This window comes from Anastrepha obliqua, chromosome 4 (genome assembly GCF_027943255.1).
Source record: "Anastrepha obliqua isolate idAnaObli1 chromosome 4, idAnaObli1_1.0, whole genome shotgun sequence".
NCBI lineage: Eukaryota > Metazoa > Arthropoda > Insecta > Diptera > Tephritidae > Anastrepha > Anastrepha obliqua.
Genome location: NC_072895.1, coordinates 9,693,127 through 9,716,961, shown reverse-complemented (window position 1 = coordinate 9,716,961; position 23,835 = coordinate 9,693,127). Strand labels below are relative to the sequence as shown.

At 36.1% G+C, this 23,835-nt stretch overlaps 1 protein-coding gene across 1 annotated transcript; it reads left to right on the top strand.

The window, feature by feature from the left end:
- Nucleotides 1-13,820: 13,820 nt before the first annotated feature.
- On the top strand, nucleotides 13,821-14,660 carry LOC129246449 (uncharacterized). The gene has a single exon (XM_054885297.1). The coding sequence runs from the start codon at nucleotides 13,821-13,823 to the stop codon at nucleotides 14,658-14,660; it is 840 nt and encodes a 279-aa protein (XP_054741272.1).
- Nucleotides 14,661-23,835: the final 9,175 nt, after the last annotated feature.

Genomic DNA, 23,835 nt, shown 5'->3' with positions numbered 1-23,835 from the left:
AACTGATTTTTTTCTTATTGATGTGAAACATATATAGCCTCACTTGTAAATCGAATCGTTGTGTATATATTTTATGTGTAGTAGTATGAGAAGTGCTAAGCCAATTTCAAAGGAACAACTCACAAATTATGTGTTAGTATGTGTGCCATGTTAGAGAGACAAATGTAGAGTTGCTAAAGAACGGCAAGTTGGATGCTCGTGAGTGCTTAGTAAATGTTGGTGCGTTATGAGTTTTTGAATGTGTTCGGTAATTTGCTATGTAGATAATAGGAATTCGAATACAGAGAATTCATGGAAAACTGGAAGGCTGGCTAGAGTGGGCACCTTTGAGGCGCGCTCTCTGTGCGAAGAAATGACGAAGGTCAGTGTTTGAGTTGAAAAATATCAAAAGGTCACAGAAAGCAGAGCCACAGCAGAAAGAAGTTTCATTACTCAATTATTTAATCCAAGTGGAACTATTTTGCAATGCCAAATTTATTGCTTTATTAATTCGAAATGAAAAGTGCAAACTTATTTAATAGCAAATTCGAGATATGCCAGCTCGTAATGAGCAAAAGTTGAAATTGACTAAAAAGTTTAAGCCTATGGAGGAAGGGATATTTTAAAGACACATTTTGGTTATCATACAAAGTGACACAAAATTAATCATGCTATCGGATTATTTATATTTTTTACAAATAGTGCAGTACGTCAATCATAATTTGTGAAGTGTAGAGCTGCTGTATAAAAACAGACGCAATGGCGGGCGTAAAGGTCAAAAGTCATCACTCAATATAATTTCTTTATTTATTATTTCTTTAATTTTATTTAATAATTTTCAAATACAAAACTGGATGATTAATTTTGCGCCATCTGAAAATTAAAAAAATTTCATCACTCAAAGTCTTTTTTTATTTATTATTTTTTTTAATTTTATTTAATAATTTTCAAATAATATACAAAACTGGATGATTAATTTTGCGCCACTTGAAAATTCAAAAAATTTCAGCACTCAAAGTCATTTTTTTATTTAATTTTTTTTTTTTTAATTTTATTTAATAATTTTCAAATACAAAACTGGATGATAAATTTTGCGCCACCAGAAACGTCAAAAAATTTCATCACACAAAGTCATTTTTTTATTTAATTTTATTTAATAATACCGGCGGAGGAAACATCGAATATAACTATTACTGAAGTCACAGATGAAAATATTTAAATTGTGGCTTGATATTAATATCGAATTTTGATATCACATGTAAATAAATGTTTATTAAATAGAGTTACCATTTTCTGCAAGAAATTCGTAATACTTCATTTTTTCATTAGGCTATATTTAATTCCTGTAATAATATTATCTTTTATGCATATTACTTGTACACACACGATGTTTCACATCTGCCAGGCGTCCCATGACGGCTCACAATTTTTAGTTTAAATCTAGAGATTTTTTTCCATTTGAGCCCTTCGACGCAATTATCTAAATATACATTAAATAATACTGCAATTAAAGACAATATACCGAAAATCATTTCATTACACCTCTCATAGCGAAAACTTTTCATAACATTTTTAAAAGCAAATTTTCCTTTCATATACGCAAATTCTTTTTATAAATGTAGTTAATTATGTAAATACCTAACCTTTGTTCAAAATTGCATATTTGTTATGAAATTTTGCGATTTGCCACGCTTGTAAGTTAAACTCACTTTCTACGCAGAACAAAGAAATAGCAGAAAACAAAAGCAATGCCTCACAAACATTTTCATATTATTATTATTACTAGTAGTATTGTTTTCGGACGATAAACACCTTTTCTTGTGACGCGAGCAAAAGCAAGCAGCAGAGCGCAAAATTTCACACTGACCAAACTGGCGAAGTACACTGCCGCTCCACTATTTTTTACGCGAATTAATGTTTCGGTCAAGCCTAAAAATATATGTAAACTTGTTGCTGCTTATATTACATATATACAACAAACTTAATAGCGAAGGTCAATGCAACTAAAACGAAATTACTGACTTATTGAAACGGAAGAGCGCGAGTGAGCAAAAAAAAACGCACATTTCATAAAAAATTTTTGTGGGAAAAAAGTAAGGCAAGCCAAAATAAGAATCACATAATGCATCACAAGCAACAATAAGGTACAGTTAAGTAGGTATGTATGAAATAAGCGGCAGACAACATCAATAAAATTGCACTTTCTTAACTTTCTTTCCAGCTGATCGGAAGCCACAAGACTGATACCAAAGAAAGAGACAAACAAAAAGTGTAGTAAAGTAAAATTTAGTTAACAATAACAATAACGAACAAAACATGGTAATAAAGCGAATAGTCTGCTCAAGTGCCGCCGTAGCGGAAGCTGTATTCCTCCGCACACCACTCAAATATGCATTGTGAGAATGGAAGAGAGGGGCTTGCTGTCACTGAACTTGTTTCACTTTTCATGCAAAATTCATTTAGCTTTTCTGTTAGCAGTTGGCACTGAAAATCTGCCCTTTGCGCCATGGAGCACCAGCCACCACAGTCTGGACATAGTCATCTGTTGGCAAGCAAGTTCCTCGCTTAAGTCTTTTTTTAGCGAATTTCGTGTGCGAAAACTGAAAGCCCAACTCTTGGTTCGTTAACCGGCTATTGCGCGGCTATTGTGCCACATTCTACATAACTGCATCTTTAACTGAATGCAGAAAGCGCGCCTGAATTCTGTATATGTATGTTTGCATTTGTAAGCAAAAAAAACCCAATTTCGTGGGCCTTTGACTAAGACGCTTTGTGAATCTCCTTCGAAAAGTTATGTAAAGAGAAAAATTAATAATCTAAGTGGGCGCTTTTGTTTGCTACTTGGAATTTCGGAGGCCTACTGGAATGTAAAATGAATTGTAAATGAAATCTATATTATTTAGCAAAGTTTCGACTCCGAGTTATTTTCTTGGGTATTGCAGTTGAAGGTAAACATTTTTTTTCTTCTTATATAAAAAATACATTCCCTATGTCACAGTCGTATATACTCCAAATATTTCTATATTTTCTATATGGATACCTCATAGACTGAAGGTAGAGTACAACTTGGCGGCTCCGCACGCAGTCCATCCTTGAAACTCTCATATTTACTACCACGCGGCTGCCAAGTAATGGAGCAGCTGAGTGCTCTAACTTCATCAGATTATTTTAGTACTCGAATTTAAATTCCTCTAAGAATTTTTGTTTACCAATCGCTGACCGCAAAAAGAGAAGAATCACTGGTAATCAACCGATTTTATATACATTTCGTATTTATCTTTATTTCAAGGGAACCAAGCATTCTGGGCATTGTCGTCAATTCTTATAAAAAATTGTTTTATTTAGAGGCTTCAGTATAATAAAGAGTGAACTGCAAAAACTTTTGAAAAACAATTAAATTATTTTTTTTATTCAATGCTCAAAGCTCCTTTTTAACGTTTTTATACATTTTTTCAGGACTTTCAAAAACATTTTTTTCCTTTTTTTTAATAAAAAAATATACTTGTATGGTGGCCATCTCCTCTAAAGGCGAGTTACGCTAAAATCATGAGTAAACTCAAAAAAACAGCTTTTTTATGCATCTCTGGTGCTTTAAGGACTACCCTAAACAAAGCGGTAGAAGTGCTAATAAATTTGCCTGCACTAAATCTCGTAGGGAAAAACGTGGCCGCCGCCTCGGCGCTTAGACTCAAAAGTATGGCGCTATGGAAAGAACGGCGGTTTGGCCATTCCTGTATTTTGCACACTCTGAACAGTCAGCAACAAGAAAAAGACTATTCTTTTCCTAGACTTACCTTCGGCAAGCTCTTCAAGACAAGTATACCGTCAAGAAGGGAAGTAGCAGACACCAAGGCCATGGAGAATGGCGGAATTAAATTTTTATACAGATGGTTCCAAGCTAGACGATAAAGTTGGCTATGGAGTATTTTCGAAAGAATTAGGACTGGAACTATCCGTTCGACTACCAGAGTACTACAGCGTTTATCAGGCAGAGGTTCTAGCTATAAAATAAGTGGCTACATATCCAAATTCGCATTCCGTAACACTAACTACTATAAATATATTCTTGGATAGCCAAGCGGCCATAAATCAATGAATCCGGCTATACTACAATAAGATAAAAGGTTGCACAGGAATGCCGAGCAACTCTAAATGATATTAGCGTCGTAGTCAAGGTCAGCCTTATTTGGGTTCCGGGACACAGAGATATTGAGGCAAACTGTAGACCTGATGAGCTAGCCAGAAAAGGTACTGCTCTTCAACTGTTCCGTGATAAAAGTACCATTGGAATACCTTTGGGCACGAGTAAATTAATAATAAAAAACAACATTACCCAAGAGACCAATAGGCCAGGCTACTATGGCCGCAAGTAAACAAGAAAAGGGCAAAGAAATTGCTTAGCCTGTCAAGAGATGATATACCGAAGGTCGTGACTTACATAACCGGTCATTAGCTGTTTGGCAGGCATTCCTTCAGACTAGGAGTTTTCTCTAATGAATATTGAAGTTGTGGAGATGAGGAATAAACAGTTGAGCACTTTCTTTGCATTTGTCCAGCCTTAGCTAAAATCAGAGTAGGTTGTCTAGGTAAACACTTTTTCAATTCTCTTACAGAACTGTCTGGCGTCTGGATTATATCAATCCTGCGCGTCAGAAGAGCCTCAAAACGGTTTCATGAGAAAAACAAGGTTCCCGTGTTGTACAGTGGTATCACAACGGGCCTGTAAAGTCTAAGTGCGTTGTTCATAAGGACCAACTACCACCATAACCTAACCTAACCTAATAAAAAAAATTTGTTCTTATAATATAATATAAAAATTTTACACATAACTAGTTTTTTCCAACAGTTCAGTTTTAAGTGCATTTTATCATAACAAATTTAATTAAAACTATGTAATTTAGAATTTCACTTTAAAAACTCAAAATCAAGCTTTCCACATAACTAAATTTTTTTTTTGTTTTGTTTTTGAATAATAAAATTTTCTTCTGTTTTTGCTAAAAATTTTAAACACCAATCATTTTTTCTAACAAAATTTTTTAAAAAATGTATTTTGTCATAAAAAATTAAATTAAAACTAAATTTGAGTGTCATATTAAAAACCTCAAAACCAAAACTTGAAAATAACTATTGTTTTTAATAATAACATTTTTTTCATATTTTTGAAATTATAATACAATAAGTTTATACAAAAATAATTTTTCTTTAAATTTTCTAACCAAGTTTATTTTTTTAAAGTACATTTTATTATAAAAAATAAAAATTAAAACTAAATTTAAATTACTATTTAAAAAACTTACTACCAGGATTTCCAAATATCTTTTTTCGAAATTTATTCTTATTTTTTTTTTTTAATAATAAAATATTCCTGCTATTTTGTTTATAATAACTGTATACAAAAAAAAATTTTTCTAATCAAGTTTTTTTAAGTACATTTTATTATAAAAAATTAGAAATCAAAACTAAATTTAAATTTCTATTTAAAAAACTTACTACCGGAATTTCAAAAACACATTTTTTTTAACTACATTTTATGATAAAAAATTAAAAATCAAAATTAAATTTAAATTTCACTTTTAAAGCCCACCACCAAAACTTCAAATTCCCAAATTTTTTGTTATAAAATACAATTTTCTACTCTTTTATAAATAATAATTTTTTTAATAATAATAGTGTGCAATAATTTTACCCAACAAAATTTTTTTTAGGTACATTTTTGTAATTAAAAATAAAATTAAAACTAAATTTGAATTTCACTCAACTCAAAACCGAAATTTCAAAATAAATAATTTTTCTTTTTTTTTAAAAATTTGTTTCTCATTTTTTTTAATAATAACAGTGCACAAGAATAGTTTTTCCCAAAAAAACTTTTTTTAAGTATAAAATTTAATTTTGAATTTTTTATAATAAAAAAAAATTTGTATACTTAAAAAAAAATTTTAAATTTAATTTTTAATATTTTATAAAAAAAGTTTTTTATTATAAAAAATTAAAAATTAAATTTTATATAATACTTAAAAAAAGTTTTTTATTATAAAAAATTAAAAATCAAACCTTATTTCAATTTCACTTAAAAGACCTCACTACAAAAATTTCACAATAACAATTTTTTTTAAATAAATTTTCCTTCTCAGTTTTTTTAATAAAAATAGTGTGCAAAAATAATTTTTCCTAACAACATTTTTTGTAAGTATAATACATTTTACTATAAAAAATTAAAAATCAAAACTAAATTTAAACTTCACTTTGAAAAGCTCATTACCAAAATTTCAAAATAACTACATATGTTTTTTTTTAATAATAAAATATTCTTCTCATTTTTTTTAATAATAATTGTATAGAAAAATGATTTTTTCTAACATACATTTTATCATAAAAAATTAAAAATCAAAACAAAATTTCAATTTCACTTTACTCGTACGATTTTCAGCTTTCATTGGACATTTGGTAAATCCAAATAGACAATTTGTAAAACACGCAGAGTAATAAATGCAACGCACTGCAATCCATGTGCGTGAAGTTACAGAGAAAGACTTTGAATAAAAAGTGCCAAGCATTCGTCAAATATTTGCCATTTCAAATGTCCATAGGTATGCTATCGCTGGCATTTCCTTGACCCGAATTTCACTTGGCAGCAGTGCATTCATACGAATATGTCAGTCTCACTGCGCACGCACATCACTTCTCAGTTCGCGCACATTTGTCGCCAGCATTTGCAATTCATGTCACCCATGAGACCGTAAAATCTCTGCATATCCAATAGGCTGGCTCCAGCTAATGCCACAGGTCAAACTATTTGCCAGTCAGAAGCGAGATCTTGGCCACTGTATGGCCGAGTGTGCGCCCCAGCGGCTATAAGACGAACAGACCGACATTTGGCTGGCGTAAACACACACTCACATAGTCTTTTTAGATGTATGCCTGTATATGCAACCAGTCAGGCAGACATCTCAGCTGGCAGCGGTGATTTAAGTGCCGGGGCATTGCATTAAGTTAGGCGTACCGCTTCAACGGCGAAAAAAACGAGCATGTAATATTTATAAGAGGAGAAATAACACTGACAAGGCAAATAAAAAGTGGCCGCAAAAAACTTAACAAACTTAACTTTTTATTCCTTAAGTGTGCAGCTAAGGTGTCGTAGAATTTCACTTTCTTTTCGCTGTCAATGAAAAAAACACTTTTTCAATGATTTTACTTTTCCTTGCACGTCACTTGAGCGCGATTGCTGCTATCTACCATGAAAATGAGAAATATGCGCAGCGCACTAAGTGACAATTCAGCACCGTCAGCGAAAAGAAAACAACGTAAAACAAGAAGGAACGCAAAAAACAAGTAAATAGGAGTAATAAAAACAAAAGGAAAAATAATTGAATTGACAAACAATGCAACTTGGACTAAATTGAAATCACAGTGCCAAAGAGGGTATAAGTGTTTGTTAATTTATTGACTGTCAATAAATGTCGGACTAGTGGCATTGCTTTGACCGATATTGCTGCTGTTGTCTCGCCGCTTCCGCTGTTGCCACTGTTGTTTTGCTGCCTCTAGATTATTAATGATGTTGATGCTATTGTTAATGAGCGCGATGAAGACATTCGAAGAATTTTCCCAACACTCAAATAGCCGCGCTGCAACTCACTGCGCTTCGCTCTTTTATAAACCGCGCAATGGCGGAGCGTGCGACCAGCTGCTAGGCTAAAGCCAAAAATACCAAACAACGCGCACATACATGCATAACTATGTCTTTTTGTTGTTGTTCTCAACTCGGAAAAAAACATTAAGTTTAAAAACAAAAGTGAATGTACCCCTTTTACTTGTAATACAACAAAAGACTTAAGAAGCGAACATGCAGTGAAAGATTATCAGTGCTGAAGTGCTAAATGAAAGCGAAAGTAAAAGTTTGATGATGAAAGCGGGCACAAAACGAATTTGCAAAAGATGTACAATACAATACAAATGATGTTCTTATTCGCCAACCCCAAATATTTCTGAGTAAATGTTCAGGGAAGTGGGCAAAGAGCAATATATAAATTACATCATGCGACAGTAAAAGTTATCCAGTAGGGATAGCATATCAAGTGCATATGAAACCATAAAATGTATATAGTAACGCTACATCTTTCTTTCTTTAGACTTTAATTAAGTCCATTGTACTACATTTGGATTTCCTTTTAATTTTTTTTTAAATTTATCTACCCGATCTCCGAAGAAATCTGAGTAGGTCTTGTGGTGCCAAAGAGCCGAGGTGGTCGCTTTTTAGCACATCAGTGCCAACGACCTCAAACCTGATTCGAGCGAAGGCATGGCAGATGCACAGGAAGTGGTCCGCCGTCTCATCCTCTTCACAAGCTGGGTAGAGTGCGCTAACTGAGATGCCTACCTTTTCCATGTGCTTCGCCCTCAGAAACTAGCCCGTCATCAGTCCAACCAGCCATCTGCACTCCCCTATGCTTAATGACAGAAGGCTTTGCGACAGTCGATCGGACATGACAGATAACATCAGTTTAGTCCACCTGCAGCCTCTCTCAGCCTTCCAAGCTCGCTTGTGAGTTGTATGTAGTAACCCATTTGCTAACCGTGGCTTTGATGACCGCAGAAGGGAGTGGCAAAACGGGCTCTGGGCCAAAGAAGTTGGCTTCAGAGCCCATCCTAGCTAAGGAGTCAGAGGTCTCGTTACCCACGATACCCACGTGTCCCGGGACCCATGTTAGCATCAGGCTATTATGTTTACCGACATAGTTCAGCCTGGATTTATAGTACTCAACTACCCTTAAAATGGTTGGGGCGCTGTCTAAGGCCGTGAACGCAGCTTGGCTGTCGCTGCAGACACATATAGATCTGTCTCTCCATCTGTTTTCCACAACAAAGTTCATCGCTTCTTGAACAGCATACACCTTCGCTCAAAACACAGATGCATGCATTCCAAGAGTAAAGAGCAGTTTTGTCCTGTTGGATTCCACGTAGACTCCAGAGCCGGAGCGGTGCTCGATCCGTGAAAATGCGAAAACAGTGTTTGCCGGGCTCATTTTCAGATTTTTGACCAGAACTGAGCCTCTTGCAGCACCACAACTCTTGATGGCGTGGAGTCAAGGGACATGGATAGAATCATTTTATCGGAGTCCTTGCCTTCTCTGTTTTCCAATGCCTTACAAGAGCCGTACCAGTTCTTATTGTGTTTCAACCTACAGATGGCCCTTAAGGTCATCAAGTGGTGGTAGACCCATTAGAGCACCTAATGCCGGGTCTGAAGTAGTCGGAAAAGCTCGGGAGCAACAGATGCTTGCTTTATGATATTAGTTAGTATATTCGTATTAGTATTAAAAATAAATGATTCTTTACTCTTCGCCAATAATGCCATTTGAAAAATGTAGTCTTAAATATTCTTGAAATTTCCTTAGGAATTATTTTTTTTATGCAAGTAAACATTCAGGTATGTGCGCTCTTTTTGCTGTTTAGATCATTTAGACCATTTAGATTGCTTGCGTTTCCTTTTTAAAAATGATGAGAAAATAAATTTGAATTGATGAGAAAAATGTAAAACTGAATACGCAGAATTAGATTATAGAATCTATAGTTTCACGTGCATATGAATTTTTTCCTGGATAAGTGGAGTTAATTTGCTTAGCTTTAAGCATACGTCAATAACTTGAATTATCACATACGACAGCATATTTTAAAGGATAACTTGTCCTAACCACGTAAGAAATATACCCATCAGTCCCCTTTCTAAAACGGAACTGAATAAGAATTACCTCTGGAAACATGGTCGGTATGGGAACACGCAACCTCGTACAAAACTGCCCAATTTACGCTAAAGACTTGAAATACGAAAACTACAAACTTTGTTTTATCACTCACTAGAAAAGACTACAAAATTTGGTTGGAGTACTGATGGGATACTCTCTCCCGCAAACCACGCTGCCAAAATGGGATTAGTCCAGAGCAATGCGTGCAACCCATACAACAAAGCGAATGATAAGGGTACTTTGGAGCACCTACTTTGCACTTTTCTGCTCTTTGAACGACTCGACAAATGTGCATAGGAGCAAAATATTTTCCATCCTTGCCAGATATTGCTGACGCTGACAAAAGGTTGAATGGCTTGTTAAAACTCGCAAAGTCATGCATTACATAAAATAGCAGTGTAACTCCAAATGCATAGCATTGGTAACACAATGGGTGCTAAAGGTCTCAGTTAGATTTCTTTTGCAGATCAGCCAACACTATCTAACATAAACACTTGTGGCAGCCCCGCTGCTCAATTAATTTATGACATGTGGCAGCACCGCTGCTCAATCAATTTTATGTCAGTTCGTCAAATAATGTGAACCTTAAAATTCAATGAAAATTTATTCTCTTTTCAACCGGCGACGAGACCACACCATAATTTGATTCAACTTATTTAAGTTCCATTTACTTTTGTATTTAATTGGATATAATAAAAGCTCCATATTGGTGACCCCGACGTTTAAAAATAATTTTTTTAAATAATCAACGGAATTCACTCGCAATTTTTTTGGACGAAATTTAACACGCTATCCATAAACGCAATTAAGGAAAAGAAGACCTTATTGCCGCCACGTGGTTTCAACGCGCCGATATTTGCGAGGGTTTGTTCGTCGTATTTTTTCAAGAGGATCGTTAGCAGAAATTGTTTGAGGGATCTTTCGTCTGGAAGTCGAATCGTGACAAAATTTTGGAAAGTCTACTTCGTGCATTCAACATGCCTGGAGATAGCGAATCGAGCGGGACTTCACAGTCAAGCAATACATCATACGTGAGTACTGTTAATTCTATGCCTTTACCAGAAATCAGTCGGATTACAATAAAAGCACCGACATTCGTTAAGAAAGAACCGGATTTATTTTTTATACAAATGGAAGCACAATTCATTAACGGTAGCATTACTCGCGACAATTCGAAGTATAATCATGTAATATCTGTTCTCGAACCTGAGTATTTATCAATGGTTTCTGACTTGATTCCTAGTCCTCCCGCGGAAAACAAATATGAATCACTTAAAAACCGTCTAATTAGTGAATACACTCAATCTGATCAAAGGAAACTCAGGAGTTTTACTCACTGAAATCGAACTTGGTGATGACAAACCGTCACATTTGCTACGCAAAATGCGTGATTTAGCCAAAAATGCTCTCACCGATGAGGCAATCAAGTCCCTTTGGATTGAACGTTTACCGGAAAACGTTCGTGCCGTCGTGACAATTTCAAACGACGACCTCAACACCTGTGCTACCTTAGCAGATAAAGTTGTCGAATTGACTGACTTTCGGAGATCAAATCGGATAACACACTCCTTCAATTGAACGCTCGTATCGATGAATTAGCCAAATCTTTTCGCGAATTTAGAGCGAGCAGAAACAATAGTCCAAATAAATCCCAGAAGTCACACAATTCGAGTCGTTCACGTTCCAAATCTCGTAATAAAAGACCGTATTGTCGATTTCATTATCGTTTTGGGGCCATGGCACGCAAGTGTGAACAGCCATGCGCATTCAAAAAGCCCGACGATAAAAGTGATGAACATTCAAAAAACTAAATTCCACCTCGTCATTTGCGGTAGACGAAGTGGGTCTGAATTATTCTCGCCGCTTATTTGTCACAGATCGTTCAAATTGCAGCAAATACTTAGTTGACACCGGAGCAGATTTCTCCGTTTTACCTCGAATTTTGTTCAATAAATTAAAAATTCCCGATAGCTATAAACTTTTCGCCGCAAATGGCACACCCATAGCTACTTTCGGTTATTTCACTTCTTCAGTCGACCTTGGACTTCGACGTAATTTCACGTGGTCATTTCTCATCGCCGATGTAGCAAAGCCAATATTAGGTGCAGATTTTCTCAATGAATTTGGCCTCTTAGTTGACATCAAGAACAAGCAATTAATCGATGCGAAAACTAAGTTACGCACCAAATGCAATTCTCAATTAATTCAATATGAAAGAGTCAACACTATTGACGACAACTCGATTTTTAGCGATTTATTGCAACAATTCAAAGATCTTACGCTTCCCCCTACTTTCAATAAAGGTAATAATCTGACACAAAGTTCAGTCAAACATCAGATTATTACAAGTGGACAACCAGTCTTCTCCCGTGCTCGGCGTCTTAATCCAGAAAAGCTAGCAATAGCAAAAAAGGAATTCGAACTGATGATTAAAGCTGGTATTTGTCAACCAAGCAGCAAAAGTCCTTGGGCAAGCCCCTTGCATATGGTTCAAAAAAAGACAGGACAGTGGCGCCTTTGTGGCGATTATCGCATGCTCAATGCTATCACCACGCCTGATCGATACCCTTTACCTCACATTCAAGATGTGACACACATTTGTGCTAATAAGGAAATTTTCTCAAAGATTGATCTCGTAAGTGCTTACAATCAAATTCCAATTGCCGAAGAAGACAAAGAAAAAACAGCAATTATTACCCCTTTTGGTCTCTTCGAATTCAATGTAACGTTTCATGAATAATTTATTCCATGATTTACCTTTCGTAGTAGTCTACATCGACGATATTTGCATCGCCTCTAGAGACACCGAGGAACACAAAAATCATATACGCTTAGTTTTTGAACGTTTACGCGAAGTTAATATTAAAATCAATCTAGCCAAATGCACCTTAGGTAAAAGTGAGATAAATTTTTTGGGACATTTAATCAAAAAAAGCGGAAGCATACCACTGTCTGACAAAGTTGAAGTTATCAAAACGTTCAAAAAACCTGAAAAAGCCTTCGAACTCCGACGTTTCATCGCACTTTTGAATTTCTATCGTCGATTTTTGCCAAATGCCGCATTTATTCAAGGCAAACTTCAATCTCTTATAAAAGGCAACAAGAAAAAAGATACTTCCCCAAGTATTTGGACCGATGAAACCTCTGACGCTTTCGAACAGTGTAAATCTGATATCGCTAATGTCGCATTTTTAGCGCACCCTATTCCAAACGCGAAATTAGTACTTCTAGTCGATGCCAGTAATTTTTCCATTGGAGCAGCGCTTCATCAAGTTTCAAACGATCAGTTGCAACCCCTTAGTTTTTATTCTAAACGAATGACAGACACTCAGAAACGTTACAGTACATATGATCGTGAACTTCTTGCAATTTTTCAAGCAATTAAACATCATCGATTTATGATCGAAGGACGCGAATGCATTGTGTACACTGATCACAAACCACTCATTTTCGCATTTTCTCAAAAACCCGAACAAGCTTCGCCACGCCAATTACAACAATTGGACTTTATTGGTCAAATGACCACGGATACGCCACGTTTCAGGCGAAGACAACATAGTAGCAGATGTCTTATCTAGAATTGAGGAAGTCAGTTGTGACAAATTTTCTTTCGACCTTCTTGCACAGTCACAAATTAATGATCACGAACTGCAACTAATTCTTGATGGAAAATCCAAACATTCTCTCGCTCTGAGCAGAATCTCTCTACCCAATTCACAACTACACTTATATTGTGACACTTCAACAAAAGTTATTAGACCTTTTGTTGTCGAGAACCTCCGTAGACAAGTTTTCAACCTTGTGCACGGGTTGTCACATCCCGGTAAAATAGCTACCATCAAACTTGTAACTGAACGTTACATATGGCCAAATGTCAAATCTGATGTCGCCAAGTGGACAGCGCAATGCATACCTTGTCAAAAGAGTAAAATTCATAAACACAACAAAGCTGCACTGGTTAATCTCAATGTTCCCGATGGTCGTTTTAGACACATCAACATCGATTTGATAGGACCACTCCCTACCAACAACAATTTTCGTTATTGTTTGACGTGTATTGATCGTTTTTCTCGCTGGCCCGTAGCCATTCCCATCGAAAATATGACGGCTGAAACTGTAGCCGAAGCTCTTATTCATGGTTGGGTCCAATATTTTGGGACACCCAGTTTTATTACCACTGATCAAGGTAGACAGTTCGAATCTAATTTGTTCAAGGAGTTAAATCGACTTCTTGGATGCAAGCATTTACGCACTACTGCTTATCATCCACAAACTAATGGCATGATTGAACGTTTCCATCGCACCCTTAAAACTGCGATCATGTGTCACAAAGACAAGCGTTGGTATGATTCATTACCTCTGATACTTCTTAGTCTTCGATCAACGTTCAAAGCTGACCTTGAAACCTCACCGGCAGAGTTAATTTACGCTACGACGCTAAAATTGCCAGGCGATTTCTTTGGTGACAAACCCCTAGTTTACACATCAGATTTTGTCAACAATCTTAAAAATACTATGAATCAATTAAAACCCATTGTCACGTCTAATCATTCAAATAACAATTTTCACGTGCAAAAAGAACTTTTGAATTCTTCGCATGTATTCATTCGCGATGATTCTGTGCGACCACCATTTAAGCAGCCCTATGATGGCCCATTTAAAGTAGTGAAACATAAAGAAAAACATTTCGACGTTCTGGTAAATGGCAAAGTATCGACAGTATCTCTGGACCGACTGAAAGCCGCAATAATAGACGATGATGCAATTAATGTCAACAAAGAAGATAATAAACAGAAAATTGTACAAAATAGTATTAAGACATCAAATGTAAATTGTAATTCTAAAGAACACATTAATTCTAACAGTGCACCCACGGAAGTTGCAACACGCTCAGGTCGAGTATCAAAAAAACCCGATCGTTTTGTGACTTTCTTAACGTGATTATATGCAATCACTGGTGGGAGAGTATGTGGCAGCACCGCTGCTCAATCAATTTTATGTCAGTTCGTCAAATAATGTGAACCTTAAAATTCAATGAAAATTTTTTTCTCTTTTCAACCGGCGACGAGACCACACCATAATTTGATTCAACTTATTTAAGTTCCATTTACTTTTGTATTTAATTGGATATAATAAAAACTCCATACACTTTTAGTTCACCTCCTATAATTTCTTCTGTTAAAAATTATAAAGATATAAAAATTATGAAGTCACTCCAATAGTTTATACAAAAATTAAGACAAAAGCTTCAAGCATTATACAAAATTTTTCAAAATTTCGTCAAAACTTTAAACTTTCTTATCAGAATTTTTAGAATTTTCTGGATGTACAGCTTGTAGTCCATTGAGGACTATGAATAAGTTCGTGCGGTTTTACAACAGATGGCGTAACTATATTATTATTCCATTGATCCACATTTCCAAACATTCATTGGAGAGCTACTGTCGTAAGGCACAAACGTCAGTATAAGTTTTTTATTTGAAGCGTAAACAACAATATTTTTACCACACTTGAAAATGTCGAATTTCGTGCCAAATAATGTGTTTTTGCGGGGAATTCTTCTTCATTATTTTAATATGAAGAAAAAAGCAGCCGAAAGTCATCGTATCTTGGTGGAAGTTTATGGTGAGCATGCTCTAGCTGAGCGAACGTGCCAGAAGTGGTTTGCACGCTTTAAAAGTGGTGATTTTGGCTTGGAAGACGAAGAACGCGAGGGTGCGCCGCCAAAGTTCATGGATACCGAATTGGAGGAATTGCTCGATCAAGATCCGGCTCAAACGCAAGAAGAGGTTGCAAAAACTTTGGGAGTTGATCAATCAACCATTTCCAAACGTTTAAAAGCCATGGGAATGATCCGAAAGGTAGGCCATTGGGTGCCGTATGAATTGAAGCCAAGAGACGTTGAACGCCGTTTTATGGCATGCGAACAACTGCTTCAACGGCACAAAAGAAAGGGTTTTTTGCATCGAATTGTGACTGGCGATGAAAAGTGGGTCCATTACGACAATCCAAAACGTCGGGCAACGTATGGATACCCTGGCCATGCTTCAACATCGACGTCGGCGCAGAATATTCATGGCCTGAAGGTTATGCTGTGTATCTGGTGGGACCAGCTGGGTGTTGTGTATTATGAGCTACTGAAACCGAATGAAACGATTACGGGGGATGTCTACCGACGACAATTGATGCGTTTGAGCCGAGCACTGCGAGAAAAACGGCCGCAATACGCCGATAGACACGACAAAGTTATTTTGCACCATGACAATGCTCGGCCACATGTTGCACAAGTGGTCAAAACATACTTAGAAACGCTCAAATGGGATGTCCTACCCCACCCGCCGTATAGTCCAGACCTTGCGCCATCCGATTACTATCTCTTCCGATCGATGCAACATGGCCTGGCTGACCAGCACTTCCGTAATTACGATGAAGTCAAAAAATGGATCGATTCGTGGATTGCGGCAAAACCGACCGAATTTTTCACAAAGGGAATCCGTGAATTGCCAGAAAGATGGGAAAAAGTAGTAGTAAGCGATGGACAATACTTTGAATATTAAATTTGTAACCATTTTACGTCAATAAAGTTTCAAATTTCGAAAAAAACCGCACGAACTTATTCATAGTCCTATTAATATAACACTATGCCTGTTCCAAGGCACTACAAAATTCCGTTGATTTTAGACAATTTTTTTGTTGATGATGCTTGCCTTTTTCTTCCACATAAATAATTCGAGCTTGTTCTTTGCATGGAGAGAACGCACTTAAGAATTTTCTAAACCCAACGATATTTTGTACCCATTTGTTTGTTGTTTTTCCACAAGAAAGTAGGTGAAGTCACGCAGAAGGGACTCAAGTACTACTTGTCCTAATAGACAAAGGCATAATAACCATTGAAGTAATTATAAAAATAAATAACATCAGCACATTTTGCACTTCATCGAACAGAACTTAGATTAATACAGAGGGATTCGTTTTTTTCCAATTCTTTTGAACGCAAGATGGCAGACCGATAAGTAACCGCCCGAATTGGAAAAAAGCTTAGTAAAATTCTTAATATGAAAGAGTTTAACTTTATTCGTTATTATTTATTTATATTAATTTTGGCGGCTGCCGTAGCCGAATGGGTTGGTGCGTGACTACCATTCACAGAGAAAACGTCGGTTCGAATCTCGGTGAAACACCAAAAAAACGTTTTTTCTAATAGCGGTCGCCCCTCGGTAGGCAATAGCAAACCTCCGAGTGTATTTCTGCCATGAAAAAGCTCCTCATGAAAATATCTGCCGTTCGAAGTCGGCAAATATGGCCATTTACAGGTATCTGTCCCCTTAAAATATTAGGTTTCGAATTGACTTTAGCAAGATTTCAAAAACAAAAATTAATAGTTGTAAAAGTTGTCGCTGTTTGTGTGGAGCCCGTTTCTGCAGAAGTCCCATGCGGTGATCATCACAAGTCTTTGGAGATTCAATCGGACAAGATAAATTAGATTTACTAATAGATAATCTTGAGCCTGATCGAAGCTTGTTTTTAATTAACAATATGGAGGCTCAGGAAATATTTTTCAGATTTTCGAGGAAAAAACCGAGAATTAATTGTTAAAAAAAAACGAAATTTTTGAAAAAAAAATTCTTTGTTCAGGTAAAAGTTTTTTATGTTTTTCAAAAGCAGTATACATTTTATTAAAATCTACCAAGCGGATTTTAAGTTACAGTGAGCGCCCGACCGCCCTTTGTTAATTGTTGAATAACTCAAAAAGTATTTGTCGGATCCACTTGAGGTTTTCACACAATATTTTTAAGATATTATACTTTAAGAATATACAAAAAAAAAATTCTGACTACCTCTAACCCCTTAAGCGCTTAAAATGGAATAGTGGATTGTGAAAATCCGCTTAGGTAGACTTGGCTATCTGATATTATGAAAATATAGAAATAAGTGCGCATTTCTTATGCTTTAATAAATATACGGAAACACTAGGTACGTGAGTTGACTGTTCCACCAACCAGCCTTTCCAACAATTTATTCACTTGAAACATTAAATCAACAAGAAAGAAGATGACTTCCCATGTTCTTTTTTGTTTTTTGTTTTTTTGTTAATTTTGTACAATTACATCACTTTGTCTAAATTTCCCTACCCATTCACATTAAGTTGTGCCAAGAAGCATTCATAAAACAACTTGAGTTTTCTGTCTCAAAATTGGAAAGGCGTATACGAAGCCTATGAAGCCCATGAAATTATGTTTACATTACCACATAACTAACCCACCCTAGCGGCATGACTAATTACATTGGGGCAGTCATGTGAAGGTCTATGTATTAGTGCAATTCAAAAATGTAAATAGTGTTTGTTAACCTAAGTGACTAAATATTTAAGACTTTGATGAATATTGAGGAGAAAACCGAAGCCGATGATAATTCAAATTTCAGGCGGGGCCAGTTAATAAAAACCAGCGCTGAAAACCGTTTTGTGCGCCGCGAAAGGAGAAGAGGAAGAATGAAAACCTAAATAAAACGAAACACTTTCACTAACTACGAACACTAACATCCATGAAAGCATCAACGCGGCAATGACTTGCCCATTTGCATGTATGTGTGTGTGCGCGTATGTTAGCTATTGGATTAAATGGCTAATTCGTTACTGCCCCGAAATTGAGTTGTTGCACTAACCCATAAATATTCATATACGTACGTGATTCTGTTGCTATAACGGCCGTTGTGGTAACGAAGCATATTTTTTTTTCTTTCTGCTTTTTGTACAAAGCACGTCCAACCCGTTATCATTGTCTGGGAGAAAAAAAAAAATTATATAATTGAAGAATAATTCGATTAGTCAGCGTTGAAAGCTGAATAGGTTTTATATTAAGTGTACGCCTAAAAATATTTTCGAACGCAATGGGATGGCAAAGTGTCAAGTAAATTAATCATAGGCGGTGTTGTAAGGCTCAAAGGCACAAAAGCAAAAGAGCACAAAAATTGAAAAGTTAATCGAAATGAAATATTTTTATCAGCGTGAATGATTAAGAGAAATTAATTTCATAGTCAATGCCTAGATTAAAAAAATTATACAATAGTAGAAAAAGTCGTATGTATGTATGAGGGGTAAATTTATATATAAATATTTTCACTTTTAGGGAATAAAAATATTTATAACAAAAGAAATAACCATCCCACTATCTAGGGTTTTCTAACCACAGAAATTCCGCGAAATCATTTTTTGTTTTTTTTTTTCAAAGATACTTCAATATCGCAAAAATGGCATACCCAAAGAATTTTTATGTGTGCCATTTATAAATTCACAATTACGATTGAGTTGGAAGTGCGTAAGGATGTTTTCGATATCTAAATCTACAGTAAAAATTTATAGTCTTTGCGAATGCGCAAGCAACGTTATTATTGAAAATCATTTTGCATGCTATTAGTCTACGAAGGAAAGCAAATCGACAACCAAAACAACAATTTACGATTGTACAAAAATAAAAAGGACGAATAAACACGGAATAACAGCTTGCATCAAAAAAGAAATAAAACATAAAAAGCACCCGGATATGACATGATAACAGGAAAAGCTCCGCTAATAACCAAGGCAAATGTATAAAGGGTGATTTTTTAAGAGCTATAGGAAAGTGTTTCAAAAAACAAACATAAAATTCAGAAAAAATGCATGAAAAATTTATTTTAGTCGATAGTACAGTCCATCCCATTTAATGTTTGAAGATTATTTCATGCAAATGTTGACCGCGACTGCGCTTCAAATGGTCCATACGCTTAGTCCAATTTTGGCATACTCTTTCCAATGCTTCGGCCGGTATCTCACATATAAATGCTTTAATGTTGTCTTCCAATGCGTTAATTGGAGCAGGCTCGTCTGAGTAGACATGAGCTTTAACATAGCCCCACAAAAAATAAACTAAAGGCGTTATATCGCACGATCTGGGTGGCCAATTGACAGGTCCCGAACGTGAAATAAAATGTTCACCGATTTCGCCTCTCAACAAGTCCATTGTTACGCGTGCTGTGTTGCATGTGGCACCGTCTTGCTGAAACCACATGTCATGCAAGTCGAGCTCTTGCATTTTGGGTAAAAGTTAGATATCATTTCATGGTAGCGCACACCATTCACAGTTACGTTACGATTCGCAGCATCTTTGAAGAAGTACGGTCCAAACTGTGACCTTTTCTGGACACATTGGTAGCTCTTGCAATTTTTCTGGCTGATCTTCACTCCAAAATCCACAATTCTGCTTATTTACGTACCCATTGATCCAAAAATGAGCTTCGTCGCTGAACACAATTTTTCGATAAAAAAGTGGATCTTAAACTTTCTTAACAGAACACGCATTTTTATAATAAAATTCATTGATTTGCAAGCGTTTTTCGTTTGTAAGATGATTCATGGTTAAATTATAGACCAGACTGAAGATGTTTGACAGTGAAACAAAACATAAAACGTGTGTCAGCTGTTTAAACCAACTGTTTAAAAAGATAGTAGCTAAAAAACAAAAATCACCCTTTATTTGCGAAACGTTTTTAATGCAATGTTTCGCTTACAATACTTTTCGAAGCTCTTGAAAGTGGCAGAGATTATTGCATTGCCAAAACCGGGTAAAGATCCAACTACCGTGTCATCATATGGACCAATAAACTTATTACCGACAACATCTACAATTGCTGAAAAACTATTGCATGATCGACTAAGCCAATTTCTAGACCAAAACCGTAGAACACCCGATCATCAATTAGGATTTAGGAAAAAACTGTCCACTATTCAACAGATCCATAGAATCTTTATATATTATATAAAAATGAATATTTGTCTGTATACCCTCGAAATCTTCTTCTTCTTCTTAATTGGCGCGATAACCGCTTATGCGATTTTGACCGAATTTAACAAAGCGCGCCAGTCGTTTCTTTCTCGTGCTAACCGACGCCAATTGGACACACCAAGTGAAGCCAAGTACTTCTACACCTAATTTTTCAAACGCAGAGACAGTCTTCCTCTAGCCCTGCTACCACCAGCTGGTACCGCATCGAATACTTTCAAAGCCGGAGCGTTTGTATCCATTCGGACGACATGACCCAGCCAACGTAGCCATTGGATCTTTATTCGCTGCGCTATGTCTATGTCGTCGTAAGGCGCATACAGCTCTACGTTCCATCGCCTGCGATATTCGCCGTTGCCAACGTGCAAAGGTTCACAAATCTTACGCAGAATCTTTCTCTCAAACACTCCAAGCGTCGCTTCATCCGATGTTGTCATCGTCGAAGCTTCTGCACCATGCGTTAGAACGGGCATGATGAGAGCCTTGTAGAGTGTTAGTTTTGTTCGTCGAGAGAGGACTTTACTGCTCAGTTGCCTACTTAGTCCAAAGTAGCACTTGTTGGCAAGAGAGATTCTACGTTGGATTTCGAGGCTGCCATTGTTATTGGTGTTAGTGCTGTTTCCTGAATAAACGAAGTCTCTTACAACCTCGAAATTACAACTGTCAACAGTTACTTTGAGGCCGATACGCGAGTACGTCGACTGTTTGTTTGAAGACAGGAGGTACTTCGTTTTGTCCTCGTTCACCACCAGACCCATTCGCTTTACCTCTTTATTAAGTTTGGAGAAGGCAGAACTAACAGCGTGGTGTTTTCGAAATAATCAAAATCAATAAAATGGTTTAGAATGAATTGAATATTTGTGTACTGAATTTTCTTTAAGGTTATTTTTCTTAAATTTATTTTAGTTGTTGGCGTAGCAACGCGCGCCGGGTACGCTCCCATCAGTCCTTGAAAAAAATCGTTACTGTGCCGCAGTATTTATGGACGTAGCTAAAGTGTTTGACAAATTGCGGCACAAAGCCTTACTCCACAAAATAAAAGTAATGCTTTTGACTACTATCTCATCATACAAATCTGCCTAACCGACCGAAGCTTCTATATTAAATATGACAATCTTGTTCTTCTTATTCTTTTATTATAGGTTTTCCCCTGTTTTTCTTCACACAATTACATAGTTATAAATTACAAAGTATTATTAAAATCCAAAATGACGAAATGTTATTGTCCTTCCGCTGATGTCGAAATCAAGCTTTCGCGCCATCTTTTTGGTGGTCTTCCAGGTCCGCGCTTTCCATATGCCATACGACCAGCCGCATTTAAGGTGATAGCAGAGCTTATGATTTCACTATCCCCAGTGAATATTTGTTGAGTTTTTATTTTTCTTGTTTGACCCCGAGTAAACATCAACTTTCAATTGATTTTTAGTTCGCTTAATCATTGAATTCCTTTAAGAAGTTTCTTTGTTCTCTCGACGTCTATAAAACTTAATATTATTTACGAAACAAGTAAATTCAAATGGACACTTTTTGCTTTTCGAAACCTTTAAATTCAAAGTAAAGTTTGAACATGCTGAGTTGGTGTGAGTATAGAGGAGATTTGGCGTCTTACAATTTCCAATATATCAAAAAAAATAAAAATTCTAATTCTGATTTTTATGGCGAGAGAAATAATAACGCGTGAGAAATTAACTTCATTTTCAATCCAAAAAATAATCATTATTTCAGAGCGAGAAAATAATACTCGAAAACTGATCTATATTTTTCATAAAAAAAATATAAATCGATCTAAGATTATATTTTCTGAATTATACAATAAAACTCAGAAATTTTTTTTGTTGCTCATTGCAAATTTTAAAATCTCAACATAGTATTTATTCATACATAATTTTTATAAAACACATATGGATTACGATCCCTGATTAAAACTGCGAAAGCCAGTCTGAATATTATCGATTTCTGCTCCATTAACCACCACATTATTTTAGCTCCACATTCTTCATTAAAACGCACTCTAAAACATAAAAAACTTGTACTTATTTCTGGTTTCCTTTAAATTCGAATGCGCACTAAAAGTTACGCCATCCCTCTCATTACTCTCTTCACCTCTCATCTCCATAAATTCTAAGTTTCTAAAGCCTAACAGAGCTAAGCTAAAAACTAGCAAAATCCTAGCATTTTTTATTTCTGGCTATTTAAGTCATGCGTTACTATCTGCTTAAATTTGAAAGTCGCGTCGTTAAATTTGTTAAGCGTAAATATTTCCTTTTTCTTGTTTTCTAAGAAATTAATGATTTAGAAAAAGTTAAATGGTCAAAGAGTACGCCTAAGTGGTGATGAAGAGTAGCAGCAACAAACAAGTAAACGAAGTAAATGAGCGTAAATTCACTTTTATTCAAGCACCAACGCATAGCGTACACTTGCGCACTTGTGCCCGAATAAGAAAAAATTAAAAAAACACAAATAAAAAACATCGTGAGAATCCCTTAGAAATTTTGCTGGAAAATCGCTTATTACATCAAGTAAATGTACAAATGGGCACTTGTAGCAAATCGTCTGCTGACTGCTGTCCGCTGACCGCTTACCGCCAACAATGCAATCAACGCAAACACTTTCGCTGACGCTCGAAAAGTGCTCGAATGACCGCAGAAGCCTTTCGCTTTCGCAGCAGGTTGAGCGTGCCGCCGCGCACCTTCGCTAACGACCACCAACCAACGCCAACACCAAAATCACAACAATCACCTACACAACACTTACACACTTATGGATGTATGTATGTATGGATATTGCAGAAACATTTGCCTTGGTTTGACCACCACTATCACCGACAATTAAATCATCATACAGAGATCATCTTTGTTGTAATTACAGCAACAAAATTAGTAGTCAGCAGAGTTCAGCGCTCGAGTAGTTGAGAGGGAAATTCGAAAAGAAAATAGACAATTTTATGGAAGAAGACACACACACAATCACGTGTATATATACACAAAAGGAACTCAAATGAATGGAAATCGTGTAGATGAGATTATCAAAGACCACAAAAACATTTCTTGCAGTAATTATAACAATGAAGCGCGTGCACAGTATTTGACTTCATTGATGAGTCGCTCCTGGCTCCCGGCTCTCGGCTCGGTTGTTGGCGGCGACTGCAGAACCAATCGATTCAAAGCGCAAAGTTACGTGGCTGCAGTTTACCATACGTGAAATCGTCAGCCGATTTAAATGAAAATAGCGAAGCAAGAAAGAACCAGTAAAACAACAAAATCTTAGTCAATAACATAAAAATATCAAATTTGTTACGA